Consider the following 22,357-nt stretch of genomic DNA (forward strand, 5'->3'; position numbering starts at 1 on the left):
ATATCTAGTTTGCCAAACTGAACAATGTCTTCCACAACAAACTATAATTCCACTGAATCAAATCCCACATAATTTCTTTGGCACCATCTTGTACTTCTAATATCAGTCAATTTTCTCACTATATTTATCCAACTCTAAAACAATCTCACTCTTTTCTTTGCATCTTCAGCTATACAGTTTACATTTTCCTGAGTTACCTATCATCTGTCTGACCATACCATATCCAAAGACTTTTATCCGAGCCTCTTTTCTAAAGAATTTTTCACACCACATTTCCTTTTTGCAATCTCACTTTTTATCAGTCTTTCTCCTTCCAATATAAACATTCTAAAGTTCTTAAACAACATCCATGTTTACAAGAGATTTCAATACGATATAACATAAAAGTAATCATCACCATAAGAAACATGATCTGTGAAAAATTTGCCAATACAAAATTTATCATATCTGAATGATAATAAGATTTCAGCCCAATTACGGATGAGACTTACCATTTACAGGAGCCTGGGGTTTGGGGCTTGCAGAAGATCCCACACTGTTAGCAGAATGTGACTGAGGAATAGGGGTTGTATTAACTGGAGCGGCAACCTGAGCCACTGGTCCCATAGACTCTGCTGCTGCTCTTCGACGATCAGTCAATTGATCCAGGAAGCTGTAACACAAAACTCTAAAAAATTATATGAATCTTCAATACCCTATAGATATCACTTGCTAATGGAAAGTGAATTATACAGCCTTATCACACTACATGCACATTCTGAAATATGAAGAACTGTTTTCTCTTCTCTAGGTAGACTCTTGTAAGCACCTGTGAAAGCACTTGCTTGAAGGGTATTGAAACACCAATTTGCCCTAAAATAAGGTGCATCCATGACAGTGAACCCACTTTGACCACTGTAATACCTATCTGGTTGGCTGATGCTCATCCAACAACCACTCACGAACCCACCCAGGTCAATGACATCACAACATTGTGGTGAGTTGGTGCCAACAGGCCAGCATTTCTCTTCACTTACTAACCACTGGAGTCTAAGATTTGACCCTGTTACCTTTAAACAAGATATCATTCATTTATCTACTCACATCACTATATACTAGAAACAAAGGTGGAATGAAAGTTTAAGAATTCTAATCAATACCTGGGGAGCAGAACTAGTCATTCATACCACAAATATTCATAAAAACAAGATTTTTCATTCACCTCTGAAACTTATCACATCACAACACTTTATATCATAAACAAGTGTGTAGTGAAAAAAATTTTAAAACTAAAGGTATATTAACTTTTAAAGCAATGATAAATCATGGCAAACAACATAAAATTTCCATACATGTCATAATTTGCATCATCACTCTCTTGATAGAGATCAAGCTCTTGAATAGTGGCATCAATCTCTGCAGTGTTGGTTTCAAGCTGCCGTAATAAAGTCCCTCTCTGCAGTTGTAGGAACGGTAGATTGAAAAATTTGTGCAAAAACTTCAAACCATATCCATTACGCATTGATGATTCAGTGTAGCGAATGTCAGCTGCACCTTCTGGCCTGGGGTGTGATGTCACATGCAAAACCCAGAGAAAAACAGGTTAAGTCTTCTGTATCACACACGAATTTCAAAGTCACTTTCTGCTTCTAAAAAATATATGACAGTCTTTTAAATGAACATACACAATATTTTATATTTATTTATTCTGCTTTGTCGCTGTCTCCCGCGTTTGCAAAATATCAGATTCAAATATTAGAGATACTTCTGAATTCAATTATGAGCTGTGGCGACAAGAGACTGCTTGACAGCTCAGTCATGGCACATTACATAAATATTCATAGTACCAAAACAAAGTGACCACAGTTACAATTAAATATGGCATATGAGCAAGTCCTACGGTCATCATAACTAACGAGTGTCATCCTTTTCATTCTGTAGTGTAAAAAAGACTTTACATTTCCATCCTAATGAATAAGGTGACCTGAGTCAGACATAGTACCATCATACCGGAAGAAACTGCTTGTGTGTTTTTACTTCTGAGTACTAGGCTTCTTGCAGGAGAAGTTACAGGTATCTGGCTGTTTGATGAAATGAGAGTGTCACTTTAGTAGTATGACTCTTATCTGAATACTATTTCAAGCTGCATTTGTAAACACAGGACAATGGTTCACATGTCCAAAGATTGAAATCCACAAGAGTGAGGAAAGATTGACTGAGAGGATATGTGTGTCGGAGGTGGAGGGAACGAGGAGAAGAGGGAGACCAAATTGGAGGTGGGAGGATGGAGTGAAAAAGATTTTGTGTGATCGGGGCCTGAACATGCAGGAGGGTGGAGGGAGGGCAGGGAATGGAGTGAATTGGAGCGATGTGGTATACCGGGGTTGACGTGCTGTCAGTGGATTGAATCAGGGCGTGTGAAGCGTCTGGGGTAAACCATGGAAAGCTGTGTAGGTATGTATATTTGCGCGTGTGGACGTATGTATATACATGTGTATGGGGGGGGTTGGGCCATTTCTTTCGTCTGTTTCCTTGCGCTACCTCGCAAACGCGGGAGACAGCGACAAAGTATAAAAAAAAAAATACCAAAGTAGATCTCCCTGACTGGATGTAACATTTCAGTTCTACACAAACCTGTGTGCATGGTAGAGAGGACAAAACAAAAAAAAAAAGACAAGAAAGGCACTATAACTTGAATGACTGATCTGTTAATGTGAAAGAAATAAGGTTTTCTCACCAAAATAGACAATTAAATCAAAATACACTAAAGAGAACAATGAACTCTGTGACACTACCTCTCTAAGGCTTCAATAAAGAATCGTACATCATCCTCAGAAACAACTCGATGGTGCCCCATGTCACGGTGATTAGCAAGAACTAATACTGGGATATGAGTTGGGATGTTCACAATTTCCCGGCGTACATAGTCAAAAGTCCTGAAAAGAAATGCCGGGAGTAAAGTTGCTGTCAACAGTTTTGTAATTCTCATCACACAAAAGTAACATGCTCGCATCATCCAGGAAAAGCACATCTTCTTCATCAAGATGATTCTTGCTCAAAAATGTGTACCCGAGTAACTCTTCAAAATCTCATATGAAGTCTGTAAACTCCAAATCAGTCTACACATTTATGAACACCCTCAACCCTCTCATCAAAATATTTCCTCTCTAGCTGTTAACATTATTATCACCTACACCTATTTCTCCTTATCAAAGTCACATAGTCTTTTCACCTCTGCAGTGGAAGAGACCTCTACTGGCCACTTACAATATGAAACATCAGCTTGATATCTAAAAAAATGTGGGTAAAGGTAGCGTAACACTCTTGTTGGCTGCTGTGCTCTAAGAGCACAACAACTGATGTTGGCCACTGTTTTGGGGTTAAAAGGAAGGTAACAAAATCTAACTTTCAAAATACAACATCTACAAGCACCTTACCAGCTCTTTGTCATATCTAGTATGAGTATAACACCATTAGTCCCTTTGTACACATCAAGGAACTCAGCATCCAGGGCTGGCTCTTCGTATTCCAGATTGGTGTTGTCCAGTTTCAGCCCCTCAATCTGCAAAAACCAAAGCACAATTGTATATCTTAATGGCAGTCTGCATACAGAAATAGCTTTCATTTTACCTGTGAACTCAAGAGTCAAATTTCAGTTCACAAATCGAAGGTTATTAGGTTTTTCATTTTCCAGTTTCATAAATACTAACCTTCAGATGTATGAATGACATTATTACCTCACAAACACATATTTCATAAGAAGGTGTTTTCTGATTTATCAGTCTCCATGACGTACTACTAAAGATGTCAAAATCAATGACCCAGTCCACTGTACATACATACCTAACTATGCCCATCTGAAGGCTGTTTCAGGGGTGCCTGATTTCAATTCCTTAAAATGTAAATAATATAAACAAACTAGTTATATGGTCACTGTCCATAAAAAGATGTAGGCTTAATTGGCTATTACTTTAAAGAGACCTCTAAATGTACCAATATGAGTATGCAAAAATGCAATTTGTCGCTTGCCAAAACGAGAGGAGGTAAAATAAGCACATTCTGAACAGATTCTGCAACATAGCAAAGCTTACTTTAAACTGTATATCAATCATTAACTAATGACATTCAACTATTAGTTGCAACTATGCCATTATCTTGATAATATGAAATCTTATCTCAGAATACATTTAGCTGTTACAGAAGAAAGATCATGAAGAAGACTGATTTCTGCATCAGCTTAGTTCTAAAGAATAAGACAAATGTACAATACATATTCACTGAAAAACTAATCTACTATCAAAACATTTTCACAATCTATGAACAGTTTCCTCAAGCTAAAGAAAGTACTTTATTTCTAAATATGAAAATCTTAATTGACAATCATCATACACACTAACTCACCTTTTTCTTTTTCTTCCCTTTATCAACAACATCCCAAACCTCGACTTTCACAACGTCATCTGTTGCTTTATAGTTCCACTGTATGCTGGCCACCTGTGAAGGAAGAAAACATTATCTACTGCATCATAATTACCATTGTATGCTGGAATACCTCTTTAGACACTGAAGACAAACTCGCATTATACGGTATCATCACTAAATACACACAAAATAATGCCTCTCACCTTAGTACAATGTAAAAAAAAAATGGCATAGGATTTAGAAGGCTGGATTATCATTTTTCCTTTATTCTGTAAGGTATTTCAAGAAATCAAATCTAGAGTTTTGCTCTATATTGCCCTCTATCAATAATGGAACACAGATTCAATCGATTCTGTGAAGCTCTGCTTTCAGTTCACTGTCTTGCCTTGAATCGAGTGCCAAGCAAACTACATTACTCTGCATCGTGGAGTAAGCATAATATTGGTTGCACCCTGTGCTACACCACCCTCCCATCAAGACTCCTTATGCAACTACTAAGTCTGCATGGAATACATTCTCAGCTACACTTAAATTGTGATTTACAGCTGTAAATCCCTCAACATGAATTAAAAATACCCAGCAAGTGACAGAAGTGTCTCATAATAACTAATCAAGAAAAAGCATTGCATGTGAACATAAATTTGGACACTGGGAGAGCACTTGGTTCACTATCGACAACCACAAGACCAGTACTTGGTACAGTAAGGCAAACATGGTTAGAGAAAATACAGAGAATGTGACACAATTAGGTACAACCAAAACAGCTAGTCAAGTCTACACAGAGGCAGTACCTGAATGCTCATGCATCTGAGCACTTATATCTATATATGTATAAGTAAACATAACAGGTTTATTAACATTGACTGCACAATAATATCAAGCTGCAACTAAACATCGATAAATCAAGCCTGTGACTGTTTGCAGCCATAAGTTAGGTAAAGAAAAAATGGCATGGAAGAGGTGTCTATGAATGTTCAATTGTCTGCAATCAAAATCAAAGGTAGACAGTAAGATGGAGTAGGCGCATGACAGATATCAAGAGGAACTGTATGGACTGTGCTGCCTGGGGCTACCCTATTTTCCACATATTGAAAAAATACTCTTAATATAATTATATATATACAGCAATCCTTCATATCATACACAAAAACTAATGCAAAATATCCAATGTATAAAATATGTTTTGAATAACCGAGATTTGTGTCTATGAAGCCATGTAAAACTCAGATTGATAGCTAACCTGAATCTCCTCTGTGGGTGTGTACTCTTCTTGGAATGGCTGGCCCTGAAGACGTTTAAAGAGACATGTCTTCCCAACATTACGATCTCCTCTTATTACCAACTTCACTACAAAACAAGATCATGCATATTAGTGAATAAACAATCACATCATGAAAAAAATCAGTTATATAACTGGGTTCATATTGAAGTATATGACTTGATTCCCAGGTAGCAGGTGAGCAAGTCTATCCCAGGCAATCTTTAATGCCTGCCATTACTTGCTTGCAGGACTGAGGATGGGGAGTCAAGCAATGCAAAGATAAATTACCACAAAATGTGCATGTAGTCCTGGTCCCTAAAGGCATTCCAAAAATATCCTTCAATAATATACTTGGATTCATGTCTATTAGATTCATACATGAAAGGAATAAATAAATGATAAAAAAAATATGTAATGTAAATTGATGGCAGTGGCAGAAGTATGAGGATAGTTACTTCTACATATGTTAGTCAAGTGAGGCAAAGCAGTGTGGATGAAGTTACACAACTATGCGGAAAATAAAGGCTGAGAACTGAACTTGGATGTAAAACCTAAGGGGGGTGAGGATGTGCATGCAAATCCTGATGCAGACATGGACACTAAGAGTAGTTAATAAGTAGTTCTCCCTCATTCAATGAGGTGAACTTAAACAATAACCAGTGACTTACTTACTTTGGTGGTCTTTTGATGTACCCTAAAACGAGTTTCATACTCTTCTATGAATAATTCTACTGATACATATAACCGTAATAGTTAGTGTACCTAAAGTTGCATTAAATACAAGAGCATACCGGGGTTGACGTGCTGTCAGTGGATTGAATCAGGGCATGTGAAGCGTCTGGGGTAAACCATGGAAAGCTGTGTAGGTATGTATATTTGCGTGTGTGGACGTATGTATATACATGTGTATGGGGGGGGTTGGGCCATTTCTTTCGTCTGTTTCCTTGCGCTACCTCGCAAACGCGGGAGACAGCGACAAAGTATAATAAAAAAAATAAAAAAAAATAATTTTGGAGATGCATAATATCATTCAAAATGCGTACCCACAACAAATTTCATGCTTCTACTATACACAATGCTAAACAGGCAAAACTGAACCAAGTCACTGAAGTATGACATAGCATCCTACTTCTGTAGTGTCAGTGTTATGCTTCCATACGCATCTTCTCAAAGTTTATGATCCTAATCAGTGCCTGAGAAATAAACAGCTACAAAATCACCCCAAAAAAATGTAAAGCATGCAAGCACATGAAGAAAAAGGTCACATTACCTTACAATAATATGGCTGTCATAAACAGCTGCTCGGGTGAATTTACAGAGAAACTTGGCCACAGTTTAACAAGCGTATCTAAACAACTATGTGTGTCAAGGTGGAGAAGGGAGAAGCCAATAAAAGTGGGTCTAGCTGTCTGTACCCATTGCTGATAACAGCTAATCTCTTTAATGTTTATGTGTCTGCCCAAATCTTTATCATTTAATAAGCGTGTGATGTATAAAAAGAAGAGATTGTAAGTCTAGCCCAAAATCTTGGTTTTAGTGAAATGAAAATTAAGATAAGCAATTCTATTATGGAGGGTATACAATGATTTAGAACATAACACTTAGGTCAGGATTGGTAAAACTTCCCCAGCCAGCAGTTGTTTATAACACTCAATTCTAATAATACAAAATTTAAATCATGAAGCTGAAATATATTCAACTGTATTAAATATTTTCTAATTAGTCAGATGGTCTTCAAAAATGAGCATCTGAAAATGTCCACAGACTCTGAACAAGTAATTCAAATGTCACATACCTTTATATATGATAGATATGCACATCATAGCAACATTCTAGATGCATTTATTCAAACTCAACAAGGACTCAATCAAACTAAGAGGTACTTTTCCAACAGATTGATGAACTTAATATGGATACTAAGGACATTATAAAGTTTCTTCAATTAAGGTCGGAGCTATATTCATACCCTAAAGAATGCGATTCAGTAAACAAAATCACATTTTGTGAAAATAAGTGTTTGTATGTCAATGTTTAACAGTGCATGAATGTCAAAAGCTGTATTTGAGTGAGGGAAGTAAAAATTGGCTAGGGAGGTATAATACAAAAAAGTGAAAACATGCCAAGGGTGGTGGGGCACAATCAAGAAGTTTGTGCCTATAAAGAGTTAGTATGGATGAGTGAGCAATGTGCCCGGTTATAATATTTGGAGAAAATTTTGAAAATAGAGCAATGCAGTATAAACGGAAATGGTGTATGAGAAATACAGCACACACATGCAGTACATGGAGAGGTAAGAATTTTCAATCACTGAATCAGTTGTAAATAGATATACGACTCACTGTTGTACTGAACACCACGAGCAAAGCGTCGCTGCAGAGATGCTGCCATGGCCTGCATCCCAGGAGGAGAGGTGGGGTTGAGAGAGCCATCGGCTCGCCCTGTCAACTTGCGTAGAGCCGAAAACATTTTGAGATTCCTAGGTACCCAAGCTCATAGAATTAACCACACTGTTTTTTGAAGAGCTCTTGAAATCTTACACACACATTTCCATTCCTAGAGATGGTGAACCAGAATCTGTTATCAGTACCCTTACTTACTTGAAAATATACAATATTTGTTATCATAAAGTATGGGTAGAGTATTTTCATCAATCTTAAAACACTCTCATAAAAAGTAAAATATGAACGTACTATGCATACTGTGAACATGCTAATGCTTTTAGCAGATTGTTTAAACTATGGAGATAAGTTCGCAGATCCTCTCTAGTATTTCAACAGACTTGCTCCATAGCAAACAGCTTTTAGTTACAGTTCTATAATAAACTGTCACACACTATGCACCATGTGCTACCCGCCTTGCAGAACTGACCATGTGATTCATATGGGCATACAGATAGTTTTTAAAATCAGCAATTTCAAATTTTATACAATCATTTTATGCTAATCATACTCATTTCCTGCTGACTTTGTTAAGCAAACACTGCTGTTAAATGCTCCACGATACTACCTATCTATCATCATAACCCCATTCCCAATTTTCAAGGGGTGGCACATGTATATACCAAGTGGTCTCTCATAATCATTTGTACATTTCATCGTACATATCAACACCATCATAATGATGCTGGCCTAAGCTACTCATCTGTTAGAGATCTCTACATATTTCTAGAGACTTTTGCGTGAAGTTTCCATACAGGCTTCTTGTGAATTCTAGCAAGTGTCATTAGAAATATGAGCAAAGACATCAACAGTGGAACCTCTTGAACCCAGAGTAACTGGTGCACAAGGGTGACAGAATGTATTATGGGTTTTGATAACAAACCCATATCCTCTTAAACCTAGATTACATCCTCTCAAAGCAGGTCTATTTGGTCTAGATTTGGTGTGCATTCAAGGCTGAGGGAGAATAAACATGCATCATGACACTCAAACAAAATGTTCATAACCTCTTGCAACAGAGACAGAGTTAAGACAGATGGAGTTTTTTTTTAGGATGACTAAGTTCTGAAAGATCTGACATTTAGAGCATCTAAGTTTTTGGAGGATAATCCTGCATTTTCTCCTTTAACCATCTCTCAAAATACTGCACAAAATTCTGAAAAAAAAATTTCAGTTACACTTTCATAGATTTATAGAAATACAGTGTTAATCTGCGAGAGGGATTCGTCTACTTACAAAAGACTGATGCCCATCACAGAGTATTTCTGAACTGCAACCATGTGTCTGACCACCTGTTTTGGGAGTTATTTCCTTCTCTAATGGAACCTGGTCATGACTTCGGCATCCACAAGAAAAGATGGCGGGTAACTCTTACTACATCACTGCCCTCAGCTGCTTCATCTTTGCTTTACTATCTGAATAAAGTACAGGTGTGTGAAAACAGATGATTGTTGAAAATATTGATCTGAGTAGTTTTTCGATCATTAAAACAAGGAGTAATATCAATGCAAATAGGAAAATAAAGTTGAAAACATTGCATAACTAATAAATGTGAAAGTATTCTCTTTCCTATCTATCTTGCTCTCCTTGTTCTGTTGTACCTGTCAAATATTTCTAGCTATTACATAATGTATATCTTCAAAGTATTTCCCTATTCTATCTACTTTTCTGACATCCATTACACCACATCCCTAATAATATGTAATTTTTTGGCATTCAAAACATTAAATCTCTAATTTCTAACACCTTTTAATCGTTTATTACCTACGGTGCCACTGACAAGACTTCCTCAACTCTACTGAAAATGCACCCATTACCCAAATAAGTATTTCAAGACGTAAGCTGAAAAATGACCAAAAATAAACACATCTTTGAACTTCCTAAAATTGTCTCTTAAACACTTGGCTTTCTTTCTTACACCATCTTTTCTTCCATTCTTCCAACTGGTAATCATTTCAGAAAAACTATGTTCCTGCGGACATCCTGCATGTGAAGAGGAAAACGTCACTACTCCTCACCCATTCTTGATAAAGTTCAACAAAATTCTTAAGTATCAGCACCAGCCCATCCTTCCTTCCCCTAAACGAGGAGTGATGCGCAATCTAACGATGGAGAGTCAACTCATACACATACGTTTCTTTCAAAACGCTGTTAGGTAGCTTGTGTCTACTTTCCTAGATTTTCTTTCATAATCATCAAATGCGATAATAACTTCATAGAAAACCTAACTTCCTATAAACCTGAAGAAGTATTTTCTTGATGTAACAAGCTATTCAATAATTGTGACTGCACTAACATCAGCTAAATATCTACTTGTTAGTCTGGGCTAAAGAACTCTGAAAGAAATACGTCAACTGCATGACATCGTAGGGCCAAATTTGTGCAATTAATCTGATGAAATCCATTTGTCTCTACAGAAATGCAAACAACACCGTGAAAAATGCTTTTAAATGGAGACCAAATCATACATTCTTCACATACCATGAAAACCTACGTAAAAATAAACTAGATATTTCTATCTATCTCTACGTCTGTGGACAGAATACCAGCAGTCCAAGTGTGGGTGAGGCAGAGAGAAAATAAAAGCTACCTGGGTGAGAGGAGTGCAACTCGACAGCCACTGAAGTGCTGGTTCACTATGCGGGCAGTACCTGGTAATACACTTCCCTGGTCGCTGGCTACCTACCAACCCCTAAACACAAGCTGCTTACGTAATTCAATACAACACTCAGAGGTTTACTAAATCTACATAAATATTTCACCTGGACATACATTAACCCCACATTTTCCTTGATCTTCATAGCCCACCCCACTATCAAGCCATTTAATGACGTAAATTAAGAAAAAATTTACCCCTAATCACCCCTGCCCTACTCTTGACCTAATACACATAATTATTCCATACGAAAATCAATCAAATTCTTCAAATTAACAAAATGATGGGACAAAATAGGAAAAATCCTCGCGAATGTTGAGTGTAAAAATGTGTATTACGGCAATGGGGTACACCCTAAGCCATCGCTACACACTGGATCATCACCACCCACAAAACTGAGATTAAATGGCTGGAATTATTCAGCTTCTGATCCTTCAAAATACACTAAGAGAAGCCATTTTAAAAGGCGTTAGTAAACACCGAGGACTATCATGTCCCCCCCCAGACCACAGCCGAGGCTACACAGGTCAGTCAGGACCAGACACATCTCTCTATATAAATTCTAACACTACGCTATATACATCCTAGCTACACCACACTCAAGGGTCATTTCAAAGGGTATTTAAGATCACTAAATGAGTTATTCTGATTTAATCAAGGAAATTACGACGAGGGACGTACCTGTAGATGTGGCTGTGGCCAGACCTTCCACCCAGCTGACTTTGTTGTTAAGTATAGACGACACAAATGTCAAACTTGTGTACGACAAAAGAGAATCGAATCCTATGTACCAAGACTCTTCGATCCTCTTATACTTGAGAATATAGAGTATCGTATATCATTTGTTTTATAAGTAAAGTAACATTAAAGAAATCGTAGAATCCAGGGGTTACCTTGATAAATATTTAAGGTAATATATGACATATATAAAAAATGGCTCATATACACTTATAAATATATCCGATCTCGGTCAATAATGGCCAGCCAGGGATCGTAACTGTAATTATACTATGTAATTAACTGTTGTTATATTATGACGGGTATGACCCTTTTCAAAAGGCAGGTTTCATAATCTCAAAACTAATTAGAGTTTGCTTTCTAGATCAAAAAGTTCATTAGAAATTGCTTTCTTATCTTTTTTTTTGGTCGCCTATGTATATTTAAGGCTTTGTCCTCGACATATATAATAAGATTTATTTACCATCACAGATGGGATAAAGGAGAGATGGACAGATATGATTACAAATATATTTTACAACATATTTTTGACTTACAGTTGAATATATTTTGACAAATTACTTTCCTCACGACGCGAGACATTAAAGTGGTTTATGGATGAGCAAGGTGATGGTGAGAGGATTAAATACGATGTTAAACAAGGCCATTTAAGCCCTTCAGTCTATCACTGATACAGGAAAGTGGAAAACAAGAGAGACGTAATTACAAAATTAAAATTTCGTGGGGTTTAAACGTGACCCCAGGATATTATAGCCTTTCCTCTATGTCATAATTAATCATGGATGTGTAATCATACACACATTTATTATAATTATCATCTCGTCAAATGGGAATGACTGAATGACCTGTAATTAGATGAAGTAAGGTTGAAAAGCTGCTACTTACAAGGTGGCGAGTGTGGGTTCTCTACTTCAAATGCGTCCATGACCCCCCCCCCCCCCGCCCGCTACCTACGTCACACGTCGTTGGAGGTTGTAATCTCTCTCTCTCTCTCTCTCTCTCTCTCTCTCTCTCTCTCTCTCTCTCTCTCTCTCTCTCTCTCCTTGACCGCTAATCACCTCTCACGGTACAAGTGCCGCTCCAATTACCATTCACACTTCACTGCAAGAAGACGTCTCTAATTAGAATTAGAACAATTTAAAATCGGACCTTACACTGACCCTCCTCATGACTGACCCCCTTTAAACACAGTAGTTCGGCCCGTAAACAAGGCTTAACGACCCATTAGTGACAGTGGTACGACCCTAAAACAGTAGTTCAGTCCGTAAACAAGGCCTAACGACCCATCAGGGGCGGTGGTACGACCCCTTGATTTATACACAGTAGTTCAGTCCGTAACAAGGCCTAACGACCCATCAGGGACGGTAGTACGACCCGTAATACACAGTAGTTCGGCCCGTAAACAAGGTTTAACGACCCATTAAAGGCTGTGGTACGACACTTGAAACACAGAGGGACAACCCTTAACCACGAAGTCCTTTGACAAACTGTGACTTGAATCATCACTATTTATGAGAAGATAACTACGTTATGCACCAATTATTTATAATAATTATCATTTATCATGAGGATAATTCAACTACAGTGTTGCTAAATGCCTTCTTAAAGCTATTATCAAAGTTAACATTGGTGTCTAGTTAACGTTATTAGAAATAAATCATTTATTGACGACTGAAATTTGCAGATAAATTAATTTATTAGTATTTTCAGTTAATTCTAATGGACTCTGAGGTACGTATTACATTTAAAAATTATAAATTAAATGGCCAGAAGACATTTTTTTAAACGCTGGAAATTGGTAAATAAACACCGTGGAGTTATATAAAAACTGGCTGTCATGGATGCTGATTTTTAACACGATTCTTTATCATTTCTTATAAATGACGTGATAAATGCTTTATTTCTCTGAACGATACATATCGTAAATGAACGATAATTTCCTTGGTTTTCGTCCCATAGGAAACAAAAAGTTGCCTATTCTTGTTTTTCTGCTTAATAAAAAATACCCAAAAAAGTCATGTTCATTTATCTTTCATTCATAAAACGTTCAAGGAATTATTGTTTAATGAATAGGACCAGGATAAATGACTCGTATCACATGATAAATGATAAATGACTGCAGTATATAGCAATTGATAACTTTTCTAGTTATTGGAGCTTAAATCTCCTACGTTGCCAAATGCCGGTCAGCCAGTAATTCGCTCCATAGAAATAAATAAAGCTTTCTATACACCCTCAAAGACATTGAATCACACCCTAGTCATTTATCCCATAAATTCGTTATCATTTGAGTGAGATTCGTTGCCTCGTGGAGGGATACGATGGGAAAAAGATAAAAACTCTCCCAAAAACGGGAGCCATTTCCGCGCATGCGCAGTGCAGCCCCGCTCCAGCCAGACCCCTGCCAGAGACGTGGTGTCAAATTCTGTGATCCTAAATTCCAGTGGAAGGTACTAGGAACTTATGAAGACGCAGGCGTGCCACTGAAACTCTTCCACTGCGATGAAACCCGCAGCTGGACACCTTGGCCATGGGGAACACAATGCCATCTGCAAGTAATCGATAAAATCAATGGTTTTCTCAGATGTTCCCCACGCCAATGACTTCGTGATTGACCAACGCAGGGAAACACAGGTCGCCCCTTTTTCTCTTACCATGAAGACCCTCAGCAAACCTGGGCCCTGTATGGTCTTGTGTGTCCCCCTCAGTCACCAGGGGGTCCTTTAGGCATTAGCCTACGAGCGAAGACCACACACACTCCCCCCTCCAAGGGAGGAGGAAAGGGGGGGCCTTTTTTTTATTATTATAAATACCTGCCACCAACGGGAGCCAAAGGCCACCATCCAACCCCCCCCAGAGACCAGTTCTGCTTTGGCGTGACGTCCCACATCGCGACGTCAGACCATGTGGTGAGTAGGCCATTTCTATAGACTCTCTGGGGGTATGTGGGGGTATGGGGGGGGGTTGATAATGGCGGCCATGAAGGCATGCACATGGACCCCCAGGGGGGGGTGGGGGTGGGGGGTCATGAACTCCTGACCTCCTCCTACCTGGGACTTAGAACTGGGGGGGGGGGGGGTCTTCTGCGTCGCCTGGAAATAAGGGGGTCCGTGTCAGGGAGGGTCTGTAGTGAGGGGAGATTGTGTGTCTGTCTGTTTTGAGGGGACCTTGTGTGTGTCTGTCTGTCTGTTTTGAGGGGACCTTGTGTGCCTGTCTGTTTTGAGGGGACCTTGTGGTGTGTGTGTGTGTTGTCTGTTGTTGAGGGGACCTTGTGTGTGTTGGTCTGTGTGTCTGTCTGTTTTGAGGGGACCTTGTGTGTGTGTCTTTTGAGGGGACCTTGTGTGTGTGTGTCTGTGTCTGTTTTGAGGGGACCTTGTGTGTGTGTGTGTCTGTGTCTCTGTCTGTTTTGAGGGGACCTTGTGTGTGTGTCTGTGTCTGTTTTGAGGGGACCTTGTGTGTGTGTGTGTGTCTGTGTCTCTGTCTGTTTTGAGGGGACCTTGTGTGTGTCTGTCTGTCTGTTTTGAGGGGACCTTGTGTGCCTGTCTGTTTTGAGGGGACCTTGTGTGTGTGTGTCTGTGTGTCTGTCTGTTTTGAGGGGACCTTGTGTGTGTGTCTGTGTGTCTGTTTTGAGGGGACCTTGTGTGTGTGTGTCTGTGTCTGTTTTGAGGGGACCTTGTGTGTGTGTGTGTCTGTGTCTCTGTCTGTTTTGAGGGGACCTTGTGTGTGTGTGTCTGTGTCTATCTGTTTTGAGGGGACCTTGTGTGTGTGTGTGTGTGTGTGTGTGTGTCTGTTTGAATGACCCTTGAAAACAACGGTTCTGTTGGTTTCTGTTGAGCTCAACGAACAGTCCTCTCAGATTACCTTCATTAAGACGGTCTGATTCGTCTCTCACCCCACCAATCAAAGGATTGGGGTCTCTCTATTACCCTCCCCCCCTTCAAATCCCTCCCCCTCTTCAAGTCCCTCCCCCTCTTCAAGTCCCATCCCGTGGGACTGAGACGTCCCATCAATTACCCCCTTTGGGGCCGAAATATCCCATAACCCATCCCTTAAATCCCACATATTCTCGAACACATAATTATATTATTTATATTTACTTTGCTTTGTCGCCGTCTCCCGCGTTAGCGAGGTAGCGCAAGGAAACAGACGAAAGAAATGGCCCCCCAACCCACCCCCATACACATGTATATACATACATGTATTCCATGTGTGGCGAGGTGGCGATGGGAATGAATAAAGGCAGACAGTGTGAATTGTGTGTATGGGTATATATGTATGTGTCTGTATGTATATATATATATGTGTACATTGTGATGTATAGGTATGTATATTTGCGTGTGTGGACGTGTATGTATATACATGTGTATGTGGGTGGGTTGGGCCATTTCTTTCGTCTGTTTCCTTGCGCTACATCGCAAACGCGGGAGACAGCGACAAAGCAAAATAAAAATATAAATAAAATAATACGTTCCTTATTTCGACATTGTATTTCCATATTGAGAACCTATTTAACATTTATATTTTTTTCTATATTTTCTATTCCATTCTTCATTCCCTTCTCGCTCACCATATATCAATTCTGCAAAATTTAAATGCGCAAAAAAAAAAAGGCTTCTTGTTCATAATGTAAAAACGATACTTTGGGGCGAAACATTTTGACAAACTTGGTGTGTTGTGGTTTCAGAATGTTAAATATCATTGTAATGTGTTAATTTAGTGTATTTATGATAAATGGACATTTATCATGCTTACAGCAGTGGCGTTTTTTTGTCTGGTTATCAAGTGGAAAATAATGTATTATGAATGTTAAATGTTTATCAAGTGGAACTTAATTATTTATGAGTGTTAAATGTTTGTTTATCAAGTTGGAACAGTTATGTAAATTATGAATGTTAAATGTTTATCCAGTGGAACATAATTATGTAAATTATGAATGTTAAATGTTTATCCAGTGGAACATAATTATGTAAATTATGAATGTTAAATGTTTATCCAGTGGAACATAATTATGTAAATTATGAATGTTAAATGTTTATCCAGTGGAACATAATTATGTAAATTATGAATGTTAAATGTTTATCCAGTGGAACATAATTATGTAATTTATGAATGTTAAATGTTTATCCAGTGGAACATAATTATGTAAATTATGAATGTTAAATAGTTGGGTTTATAGTTTAGTGAGAATAAGTCCACAATCGTTTAAATAATTTAATGAGGCCAAGTTATCCAAAAAAAAAAGAAGTACAATAAACCATTTATTTTTTATATTTATGAAATAACAAAATCCAATGGAGAACCACAATATTCATGAAAGGATTAATATATATATATATATATATATATATATATATATATATATATATATATATATATATATATATATATATTGGAAAGGATCACAATTTTGCGCGCGATCAAGATATTCCTATGAGTCCACGGGGAAAATGAAACACGAAAAGTTCCCAAGTGCACTTTCGTGTAATAATCACATCAATTATAATGTGATTATTACACGAAAGTGCACTTGGGAACTTTTCGTGTTTCATTTTCCCCGTGGACTCATAGGAATATATATATATATATATATATATATATATATATATATATATATATATATATATATATATATATATATATATATATATATATATGTAATTCCTATGGACACTGAAGCAGTCGCTGTTAACTTAAAAGTTTCTGTACTTAGCCAGTGGAATGGACAAAGAGCTACATTGTTAGCCACTGGAATGGACAGGGAGTTTATATTGTTAGCCAGTAGAATGGACAAGGAGCTACATTAGCCAGTGGAATGGACATGGAGTTACACTGTTAGCCAGTGGAATGGACATGGAGTTACACTATTAGACAGTGGAATGGAGAGGGAGTTATATTGTTAGCCAGTGGAATGTTATGGGAATGCTAACTTTAGCCAGTGGAATGTTATGGGAATGCTAACTTTAGCCAGTGGAATGTATTTAGTGAACTAATCTCAGACAGTGGGTGTCGTGTCGGAGGTACCTTAAACAGTGGAGTTTACCTAGTGGACTCACCTTAGCTAGTGGAGTTTACCTGAAGAAGTAACCATATCTAGTGGAGTTTACCTAAAGAAGTAACCAAATCTAGTTTACCTGGAAAGTAACCAAATCTAGTTTACCTGAAGTAACCTAATCTAGTTTACCTGAAGTAACCTAATCTAGTTTACCTGAAGAAGTAACCTAATCTAGTTTACCTGAAGTAACCTAATCTAGTTTACCTGAAGAAGTAACCTAATCTAGTTTACCTGAAGTAACCTAATCTAGTTTACCTGAAGAAGTAACCTAATCTAGTTTACCTGAAGAAGTAACCTAATCTAGTTTACATGAAGAAGTAACCTAATCTAGTTTACCTGCAGAAGTAACCTAATCTAGTTTACCTGGAAAGTAACTAAAGATTACATTAATTATCATGCTATAATAATAATGATAGAAAACTGTCTTAGATACAACTGAACATATAGAACATTGTGAGCATGAATAAAATAATGAATTACCTTACGCATATAATAATTATATTACAATTATATTTGATTTGGATAATGGTATTGGGAAATAATTATATAATTGGACTTAACTATGGGAATTAGGCAGTTTACAAGAGTTTATATAATATATATATATATATATATATATATATATATATATATATATATATATATATCATACTTATTCGCCGTCTCCCTCGTCAGCGAGGTAGCGCAAGGAAACAGACGAGGTATGGCCCAACCCACCCACATACACATGCATATACATAAACGCCCACATACGCACATATATATACATATACATATATACATATTCATACTTGGAGTCATATATTCCTTACAAACTCCCAAATTTCACTTGTACGTGAAACGTATACTTCATAAATACATTTGTCATGGCTACAGATTGTAATCCTGGAATTACCTTAATCAGTCGATTAAAAGATAATCTTGTCGATTACATTAATGATCTATTTGACGTGTTGTTAATGACTTGTTCTAGTGTCTATGGCAAGTGTATATTGGAGTGTACATTGCAGTATACACTGAAGTGTTTATTGTAGTGTAGTGTATATTGCAGTATACATTGCAATGTACATTGCAGTGTTCATTGTAGAGTAGTGTATATTGCAGTATACATTGCAATGTACATTGCAGTGTTCATTGTAGAGTAGTGTATATTGCAGTATACATTGCAATGTACATTGCAGTGTTCATTGTAGTGTAGTGTACATTGTATTATACATTGCAATGTACATTTCAGTGTAGTATACATTGCAGTGTACATTGCAGTATACATTGGTGTACATTGCAGTATACATTGGTGTTGGTGTACAATGTGGTGTACATTGCAATGTAGTGTACATTGCAGTATACAATGTAGTGTACATTGCAGTATACAATGTAGTGTACATTGCAGTATACAATGTAGTGTACATTGCAGTATACAATGTAGTGTACACTGCAGTATACATTGGTGTACATTGCAGTATACATTGGTGTACATTGCAGTATACATTGGTGTACACTGCAGTATACACTGCATCCTGACGTCATGTGATAAACCAGGTGTAACACTTCACGTTGAGTGAGAAACCTGGCTGTCTTAACCCCATGTTGTCAACACAAGATGTAAGGCAGGGAACTGCTACGCCAATTTAAACCTAAAAGAGCTGTTGAGCAATTTGGGGAGGGGGGGGGGGAAGCGTAACTACCTTGTGGGGCTAATTACCCACTACAGGTCGTAGAAGGGCGCTACGTAATAGCCACTACGTCACTTCGTTGTATATCAACTGACTGTGTCTGGTAGTTTTCTGTCTACTGTAATGGGTCAGGTCAAATGCCAAGCCACTGTATCCAAGGGTCGTACCCTCCTGATATATATATATATATATATATATATATATATATATATATATATATATATATATATATATATATATATATATATATATATATATATGCGGGTTTTTAAAATACATATGAAACTCAAAATTCATTATTTTGTTCCATTTGCATTAAAATCCCTAAACATTTTTTTTTTTTCAGATTTTGAATGAGATAAAACCTGGCAAAATATTTCTATTTTCAAGCGAAGATAACAAGTGAAAATATATCTTTTATATATATATACGTAAGATAAGGTAACGGATAAAACCCTACTAGATAAGATAAATAAATTAAAATTAAGATACCCTCTGGTAAAATATCAGTTCTCACATATCAATCAGGAAACACCTATATAAAAAAATAAAAATTTTACACAATTAAAAACTTAAAATTTTAAAAAATTTGCATCACGCTTGATTAACAATTATCTTAATGAGGGCAATTAAACCTCTTAATTACTTATCTATATTTTCCCCTTAAGTCTGCCCAATTTCTGTTCATTTTTATTCGATTAAATTAATTTTTTCCTAATTTTTATTCTGGATGTATCCTTGGTAACGTTGGGGTGGTGCCCGTAAAGTGAAGCCCGCTATTGATCCCGCTTATTATTACATCAAGTCTTAATGGATGAATAATATTACGATTTGTTATATAAGTGGCCACTGGGGGTTGTGTGAGCAAGTGTATAACAACTCATAATCATCATGTACTCATACTACTCATACTCAGTGTGTTCATGTACTCATAATAACAGTTCATTATCAGCATGTACTCACATTACTCGTACTCAGTGCTCATGTATTCACTTTACTCATACTCAGTGTGTTCATGTACACATAACTCATCATCAGCATGTACTCACATTACTCATACTCAGTGTTCATGTACTCCTTTTACTCATTACTCATTCACTTTACTCATACTCAGTGTGTTCATGTACTCATAATAACAGTTCATTATCAGCATGTACTCACATTACTCATACTCAGTGTGTTCATGTACTCACAATAACAACTCGTAATCAGCATGAACTCACATTACTCATACTCAGTGTGTTCATGTACTCACAAAATAACTCCATGGCTTACATCTGCTCATTTCTCACCTAATACTCATATATTTACTCATATGCTCACTATATATATACCGGTGGTGACCACAATGTAGTGTTCTATCATTCGTACTCACAATAACCATAAGCTCACATGACTCACACGTGGTGACCGGGTCATTCGCAAGGGCCTTGACCTGTACACGTGTCAAAAGGTCAAGGTTAGAGATGAGGCAAAGGTCAGTGGGATCCAGAGGTTAAAGGTCTCATACCAGAACAGCAGCTGGTGGTCCTCCTGCCACACAAACACAAATTTAAAATAAATTTATTTTTTTCACGATTTTTAAAAATCTTTAAAAAAAAAAATCCCCACATTTAAAAACACCGGAGCGACATCCTATCGAAAAATCAATACGCTGGGCAACTTTTATTTATCCATTATTTTCCCCGCGTAAACGCGTACTTTAAGGAATAATTAATAACTCCCTTTAACTCGTGTTTGCTTCCGGGTGTTACCGTCTCGTTATCGATAAATAATACGGGGAAATAATGGCGTTACAATGATAAATAATAACGTTTGTGGCGCCGTCCGTCATCTTTTGTGTGTGGGGTGAGTTGCCATGTAGTGCTGGAGGGCTGGTCAGCCAGGGGGTCAATTATCAATAAATAAACCAATGTTTATAAACCGGAAATGCTTGGTTTATATTTATGGTTATTTTAGGGCGGGGGAAGGCTGGGTTTAAGCTGTTTGGTCTGGTTGGTTCGGTAATTCGATAATTCGGTAATTGTTTGCTCAAAAGATATTCGAATTATCACATTCATTTGTGGAAGAAAATAATTCAATGATTAAAATGTCTTTGTCGTAGATAATAATAATAATAATAATAATAATAATAATAATAATAACAATGATAATAATAATAATAATAATAATAATAATAATAATAATAATAATAACAATGATAATAATAATAATAATAATAATAATAATAATAATAATAATAATAATAACAATAATAATAATAATAATAATAATAATAACAATAATAATAATAATAATAATAATAATAATAATAATAATAATGTAAGAATTACATAACATGTCATTGTAGTTGATATAGTCATTTATTTCGAGAATTATCGCTCCTTGAAACGCCACAGGGGGTACGAAACCTTTGACCGTGAGGGTTACGACCCTTAACCTTTGTGTCGCCAGGTCAAAGGTCAGGTCATGAGTAGCCAGGGGGGAGGGTCATAGACTATGCTCTGAGGTCAGATGGGTCATATTAAGGGGTTAATGCACTCAACATAGTCTCTGTTGTCACACATAGTGTTTGTTCTTGTGGGTCGAACGATGAATGAAAGAACAAGTTCTTGAAGAACACAAGGCGTCAGAACGAGGTAATAGCATGTTCTTCTAGAACACAAGGCGTCAGAACGAGGTAATAGCATGTTCTTCTAGAACACAATGCGTCAGAACGAGGTAATAACATGTTCTTCTAGAACACAAGGCGTCAGAACGAGATAATAACATGTTCTTCTAGAACACAAGGCGTCAGAACGAGATAATAACATGTTCTTCTAGAACACAATGCGTCAGAACGAGGTAATAACATGTTCTTCTAGAACACAATGCGTCAGAACGAGGTAATAACATGTTCTTCTAGAACACAAGGCGTCAGAACGAGATAATAACATGTTCTTCTAGAACACAATGCGTCAGAACGAGATAATAACATGTTCTTCTAGAACACAAGGCGTCAGAACGATAATAACATGTTCTTCTAGAACACCTATATCCGTGTTGCACAGTGGGTCATAACAATAATGAACAGATGCATTTGAACAAGATGTGTTCATGCCTCGAACTGATTTTAAATTGAAGTTGTAATTGGGGTAA

General features: G+C 37.2%; 2 protein-coding genes across 4 annotated transcripts in view; one reads left to right on the top strand and one right to left on the bottom strand.

The window, feature by feature from the left end:
* The window catches only part of LOC139748153 (rab-like protein 6), a 76,650-nt gene that overhangs the window by 14,021 nt on the left and 40,272 nt on the right, over positions 1 to 22,357 (bottom strand). For 2 of the 3 annotated variants that reach the window (XM_071660867.1, XM_071660866.1), the window contains 8 exons: positions 9,337 to 9,515; positions 8,002 to 8,215; positions 5,642 to 5,748; positions 4,381 to 4,473; positions 3,417 to 3,541; positions 2,775 to 2,915; positions 1,332 to 1,541; positions 492 to 652 (listed from right to left, as the gene is read on the bottom strand). In XM_071660867.1, coding sequence (XP_071516968.1) covers positions 492 to 652; positions 1,332 to 1,541; positions 2,775 to 2,915; positions 3,417 to 3,541; positions 4,381 to 4,473; positions 5,642 to 5,748; positions 8,002 to 8,128 — 964 coding nt within the window. In that variant the 5' untranslated portion in view covers positions 8,129 to 8,215; positions 9,337 to 9,515. Of the gene's footprint in view, positions 1 to 491; positions 653 to 1,331; positions 1,542 to 2,774; positions 2,916 to 3,416; positions 3,542 to 4,380; positions 4,474 to 5,641; positions 5,749 to 8,001; positions 8,216 to 9,336; positions 9,516 to 11,437; positions 11,545 to 22,357 lie in introns of those variants that run through there. The other variant, XM_071660868.1, reaches the window with a different exon arrangement.
* Positions 12,466 to 22,357, top strand: part of LOC139748154 (protein prune homolog 2-like) — a 36,375-nt gene continuing 26,483 nt past the window's right edge. Inside the window, exon 1 of the mRNA XM_071660869.1 lies at positions 12,466 to 14,403. Coding sequence (XP_071516970.1) covers positions 14,399 to 14,403 — 5 coding nt within the window. The 5' untranslated portion in view covers positions 12,466 to 14,398. The remainder of the gene's footprint in view (positions 14,404 to 22,357) is intronic.

This window comes from Panulirus ornatus, chromosome 72 (genome assembly GCF_036320965.1).
Source record: "Panulirus ornatus isolate Po-2019 chromosome 72, ASM3632096v1, whole genome shotgun sequence".
Taxonomy (NCBI): Eukaryota; Metazoa; Arthropoda; class Malacostraca; order Decapoda; family Palinuridae; genus Panulirus; species Panulirus ornatus.